This window comes from Trichoderma citrinoviride (genome assembly GCF_003025115.1).
Source record: "Trichoderma citrinoviride strain TUCIM 6016 unplaced genomic scaffold BBK36scaffold_13, whole genome shotgun sequence".
NCBI classification, from domain to species: Eukaryota; Fungi; Ascomycota; class Sordariomycetes; order Hypocreales; family Hypocreaceae; genus Trichoderma; species Trichoderma citrinoviride.
The window spans coordinates 986,588-992,572 of record NW_020194721.1 but is presented as its reverse complement, the minus strand read 5'-3'; the positions used below and the strand labels follow the sequence as shown (position 1 = coordinate 992,572).

General features: G+C 53.6%; 1 protein-coding gene across 1 annotated transcript; it reads left to right on the top strand.

Annotated features, from left to right (window-relative positions):
- Window positions 1-2,232: 2,232 nt before the first annotated feature.
- BBK36DRAFT_1182268 (glycosyltransferase family 8 protein) lies at window positions 2,233-4,316 on the top strand (the record flags this gene model as incomplete). Its single annotated transcript, XM_024896302.1, has 8 exons — window positions 2,233-2,271; window positions 2,341-2,368; window positions 2,423-2,529; window positions 2,648-3,232; window positions 3,308-3,354; window positions 3,415-3,976; window positions 4,011-4,151; window positions 4,194-4,316. 8 exons carry the CDS (start codon window positions 2,233-2,235, stop codon window positions 4,314-4,316), a joined length of 1,632 nt encoding a protein of 543 aa, XP_024746868.1.
- Window positions 4,317-5,985: the final 1,669 nt, after the last annotated feature.

Sequence of the window (5,985 nt, the reverse complement as noted above, 5' to 3'; positions counted from 1 at the left end):
GGAGGAGGAGCTGGTGGTCTTGTCTTGCCAGCCTCGCAGTAATTTGACTGCATCGCACATGGATCTGTGCCCGCCAGGCTTTGCTCTGAACGAAAAAGACGGGAGTTCTGGCAAATCAGGCGATCAGGGATCCCCCAAAGCTCGCAGCGGCATGCGTGTACGTGATGAGGAGCGGCCGCGGCCGGATTGCGCGCATTTTGCATACATACATACATACATACTACATACTACATACATGGGAACCGGGAGGAGGGCAGTGCATCTCAATGCGGGTGAGCCTGATGGGAACGGAGCTTGTGCGAGCGCGCGTTGGGCACCCGATAGAACAGAACAAGAACAGGCCCCTTTCGACTCGATCCAATCCAATCCAATCAATCAAGTATCAGAAACTTGGTTATCTGCGGGAAAGAAAAAAGAGCAACTTGGGGAGAAGTGGCAGCGGCTGTGGCAGCAAGCACGGAAGCACTGAGTCCCAACTGCGGAGCCCTTTTTTCGGATGTTGCATGGGGGATCCACGGAGGGGGGCGAGAGAGGCATGGCATGGATGCGGTCGAGAAGAGAGAACTGGACTGGTTTGCGACCTTTTTTTCGCCTTGCTGTTCTTACGCTCTCTGGATTCGGATTTTCCTTGCTCGTGCGAGGGCGAGTATGCATGGCCAGAGAGGGGGAGAAAGCAATTGGCTTGAGAAATTTTTCGTTTGCCTCCCTCGGGAGAATGCGTGTGTGAGAGTGTCGATTGAGGGGGGGGAGTTGCTGCATAACAGGAGTGACGCATTCGAAGATGCTAGCTTCGTAGGTCTGAGTATCTCTTACCTGAGGTGGTAGTATAATAGCGCAGCTGGATGTATGTACGAGTAAAGACGGGCTCCAGTTCTCATCGTGGATGCCCCGTGCCGTATCGAATCGGCAAGAGGAGAAACCTGGTCATCAACGGGCTGTGGTTATCAACTCGGCGGCTCCATCACAGGGTGTTTGGACGTCTGCCTTGGTTTTAGGCTCCTGGGTATCTTTGGTAGCTTCCCATTTAGATGGAGCGCTATTTGTTTGCTAGTAGGGTTTGTTTTTCTCAACTTTTTGTTTACCGCCTCTCTTATGTGTGGATGAGGTCAATGAGAGTACAAAAGGGCTTGCGTACGCCAGTTGTGAAGACTGGATTGCGGTTGATGCGAATATGGCGCAAAAAGCGATGGAAGAAATCGCAGCACGTGGTTGGCTGGTTCTTACACGAGCTGGAGGGGTTTTTCTGCTTTGCTTTGGAGGGGCATTTTTCCTTTTTTCTGCTCATGGAGGGGTTCGCGATAGAGGGGTAACGTCTGCCCAGCTGCATGCATTGTCGATGGAACAGGGCCAAGCATGGGTGGCTGGTTGGCTGCTGTTGCTTGTAGTTGTACGAGTAAAGTATTACTACTGGCCATCCATTTTCTGCAGCGCCTGCGCCTGCGTCTTGCATGCTGGTTCGGGTTCGCTTGCAAGCCATCCTGCAAGCCAGCCGCCACCGGGACAAGGACAGAGCTGGACCCCCCCGGGTAAGGTCCTAGGGCCCGAGTTAGGCTGGTGGGCGAGGCCCCAGCCTTCTTTCAGGTTGCCATCTTGCCTGTCAGCGAGCTATCGGGAGGTACTGTACTTGGCACTAAGGTAGCTTGAGCTGTGGGCTACGATGGCTTCGAGTTCTTGTGATGGCATCGAGATGAGTGGCCGATGTACGATGTAGGTACGGCGCCGGGAGGCGGCAGCAACGCGAACTGTGCCCGCTTCTGTGTAGAACCACAGCCATGTTGGCAGCAGGTGGCAGCAGCAGAGAAGAGCAAGATCCAACTAGAATACATATTCAAGCAATCAATCCTCCATCGAAAATACAACGGAAGCGCAGAGAAGCACAAGACCGTAGCGCCAGCCCGACGGTACCTTGACGACGCCACCCTCCCCCGTCCACACCTTGCCGATCCAAGTACCTCCCCCGTACCCCAAGTCCGTTAGTACCTGCTCGTACTCCGTTACTTCGTACCCAATTCCAACCTCCATCACCAGCAAAGTTGCCTCCCAACTGCTTTTTCCTTTATTTCTACCGCTTCCCCGTCCCGCCCCAGAACCTGCTTCCAAATCCCTCCTCCTGCTCCCTCCTCCGTAAAGCTCGCCCGTCGTCTCGTCCCTCTGTTGTCGTGAGCCTGCTGTTCTATCCCGCCAGACGCCCTCTATTCCAAGCTTCGTGCCCATCTCATCTACACAGCAACCATGGCTGATCCTAGCTGGGGCGAGCATGCTTATGCTACGGTTCGTCCTCCTCGGCGCTCTCCCTGACGTGAGGGGTAGCGGAAACTGACTTGCAATCACGACGTACAGCTTCTGTTGAACGATGCCTATCTCCCTGGTACGTCTTCGTCTCTGGCCAATTCCCGCCGCAGTGGTCGCTAACGAGCTCTAGGTGCTCTGGTGCTTGCCCACTCTCTGCGCGATGCCGGCACCACCAAGAAGCTTGCTGTCCTGGTCACGCTCGACGGTGTGACTGCCGATGCCATTGTTCAGCTCAAGGTGCGTTTTCCTTTTTCCGCCTGCAAAACTCTCAAGCTCCCCCTTCTTCTGTATATGCGTACATGCGCCCAAACTCGCCCAGGATCAATGTTGCTGACTCGCTTCGTGCGTGAATCAGACCGTCTACGACTACGTCCTGCCTGTGCCTCGGATCCGCAATGACAAGCCTGCCAACCTCTACCTCATGAACCGTGCCGACTTGCACTCTGCCTTCACCAAGATCAACCTGTGGAAGCAGACGCAGTTTTCGCGAATCGTCTACATCGACGCCGATGTCGTTGCCTACCGCGCCCCTGATGAGCTCTTCGACCTCCCCCACGCCTTTGCCGCCTCTCCTGACATCGGCTGGCCCGACATCTTCAACACCGGTGTCATGGCCTTGACGCCCAACAACGGCGACTACCACGCCATGATGGCCATGGCCGAGAGGGGCATCTCCTTCGACGGTGCCGACCAGGGTCTCCTCAACACCCACTTCAAGAACAACTTCCACCGCCTGCCCTTCACCTACAACGTCACCCCCTCTGCCCACTACCAGTACCTCCCGGCCTACCGCCACTTCCAGTCCAGCATCAACATGGTGCACTTCATTGGCCCGGACAAGCCCTGGCGCGCCGGCCGCAATGCCTCCTACGGCAACGGGGCCTACGACGAAATGGTCGGCCGCTGGTGGGCCGTGTATGACCGCCACTACCGCGAGAAGGTGAGTTTCCTGGCATAGGAAATGTCCACATTCTCAAGTTGCCCGAGGCTAATGCTGTTACAGGAGATTTCTCAGCTTGCCAACAATGGTGGAAACTACAACCAAGCTTACGAGTCACAAAAGTAAGGCGGTCGATGTTCTACCTCTCCCCCCAGAGATATTGGCATGCTAACACGGCTTAGGAACGCTTCTCTGGCTGATACCAAGTTCGACGCACCGGCAGGAGGTTCTGGCTTCCAGGGCCAGGCACCCCGACAGATCTTCCCATGGGAGAGCCATCAGCCCAAGGCCACCAGGTCTTTCTACGGTGATGAGCCAGAGCTGCAGCCGCAGACTCCTTCTCGCTCAGGCCCCGCTGCTGCCAAGTCGACTGCTCGTTCTTCCGTAACAAAGTCTCCCCCAAAGTCTCCCGCCTCAAGGACGTCTGAAAACAAGAGCGAGGCCGGAACGGCCTCTTGGACGACATACTCGCGGGGCAATGCTTGGGACGAGGTCCCGGGCATCTCCAAGTACGCGGACGCCGTTGAGAAGCACCACCGATCGAGCAGCCGCGGCAAGGAGGGCGAAGAAGGCGACGATGACGAAGATGACGACGAGGCCCGAGGCTTCAAGAAGGTTACCGACTTCCCCACTGAGACGGAGAGGCCCAGCCTGCCGGTCACACCAGCACCAGTCCCCCGAGGACGCGATTCCACCGGTAAGGTGCTCCCGGCCGCTGAGGGCGTGCCGTCACAGTCCGAATGGGTACGTACTAATCAAATCTAAAGCAGCTAAATAGATGTCTCTACACAATTGCTGGGTGGCTGACGTGGAGTTTCCTGTCAAGGATCCCGCAGCGCAACTAGAGAAGCTCGCTCAGCAGCAGTCAGCGATGCTGTTGCGCAAGCTCGGGGGTCACAAGGAGGGCTTCTCGGGAGGGGTAAGTAGTCAAGATGTGCCGACGCAGTCTACCGGATCCCAGACTCGCATCGCCCAGTCAGCCCCTGTCGTGCTGAGCCCACGGCCTGTCAAGGGAACAGCAGCGGCGGCAACCAGGAGCCTGGAGCGCAGGATGAATGAGGAGGAAGCCGGAGGAAAGTCATGACGCAAAAGTAAAGAGTAAGGAAAAAGGAAAAGGCTACGATTAACAGTAACGAAGGCAGCGGGAAGCCAGTTATCGGATCTACGTATATCGGTTGGAAAAAGCAAAGAGAACAGGGGAAGGGGGCGGTTTGCGTTTATACCTTGGATTTCTTCACGGGCATAATTCTTGTTTCCTTTCTTTCGTCTTCTTCTTACTATTCCCTCTCTGCATAGCGATCGCACCAGCCTCGTCATCTCTTGGTGTTTGTCGGTTACCGTTCATCGCGTGCTGTGCAGAGCGTGGCATTGAGCTTGTCAGCATCCATTTCATATGTGTTTTTTTGAAAAGTTGTTTCATACCACACATATATACACATGGCTCTATTTGTTCACTAACAGGCCTTGGTTCTCACTCGCGTCTTGCGTGATATGTTTTGACCCTCTTTCGAGTCCTGAGTAGTCCCAAATGAAGTTGCGAAGCAGGAGGGGAGCAGGGCTTACCTGGAGACGCTGCTTTCAGCTTTGCTTGTGTTATTTCATTGACAATTTCCCTAGCGCTAGGAAAATGAAAGAAAACATTGACTGGCAATTAGTTGTTTTTGCCAGATCAACCGCTTTTGCATGTATGAGAGACTCCTAGTGGTGGTATGTTGATGAGGCCAGTCTGATGTAGTATGCGATGTTGCTTTTATAGCGTTATAGTGGCACCTATGTATGTACTATATCTATATAAAAATTGCCATATTACGCGCTTATGCTCTGAATCACGATGGGGATCTTGATACTAGGTAGGTAGAAGAAGCAGCGTTATTTGAGCTTTGAAATGATGTGGATTATGTTTGTTCATGGACTGAGGGGGGTGCGATGTGTCAAGACGCTCTTCCTACGTCTTGACGTTGACGTATAGTAACGCACGCACAGCATCAGCAGCAGCTATCAAGATTATCATATTTTGCGTTATCAGCAGCTGTCCACGGTGGCCAGCAGCAGCAGCTTCGACTTGGGCCCCTGATGAACGCCTTTAGCGGGTATCTGACTGGTATGCTTCGATGCTCGCATTGAGTGACGTTTCTCGAAGGCCTTGTATCACAATCACGAACGCCAAGGGTGCGGTGAGCATGAGAATTGAGCAGTGCTTCTATACCGCCATGTTGGTGCAACAACGTTTGTCGAATGGATTGGATAAGAGACTTGTAAGAGTCTACTAGAGGCATGTATTGTGTTTCAATTTGTTCAGAGACGGAACGGAGGCTTTTTGGTACGACGGTTTTTGAGGTGTGGATCCAAACTCCTTTTTATCGCGGACGACTTACTGCACCACAGGTAGATAGATAGCTAGACCGCTTGAATCAGACGAATAGTGTATCTTCTAGAAGCCTTCTGATCGGTCTCCTACATACATGCCTTGGCGTCAGGCAATCGAGATGGTCGCTCGCTTCGTATTCGTGATACATGAGATCGAGATTCCGGAAATCGGGTCGGTAAAAGGGTAAGGTCAGGCCACTTGTGAGCCTACGAGGTTAAGCTTGTCTCGGCATCCTTCGTCCCGGAGGGAGTGGCTCGATGGTCGGAAATTGCATACTAAAGCCAACAGGATGAGACTTGAGTTGAGCTTGAATCTTTGTTAGAACTAGCAAGGTACATGTGTTGTAGGATGGAGAGAGCACATGAGAAAATGTATACGATGTAAA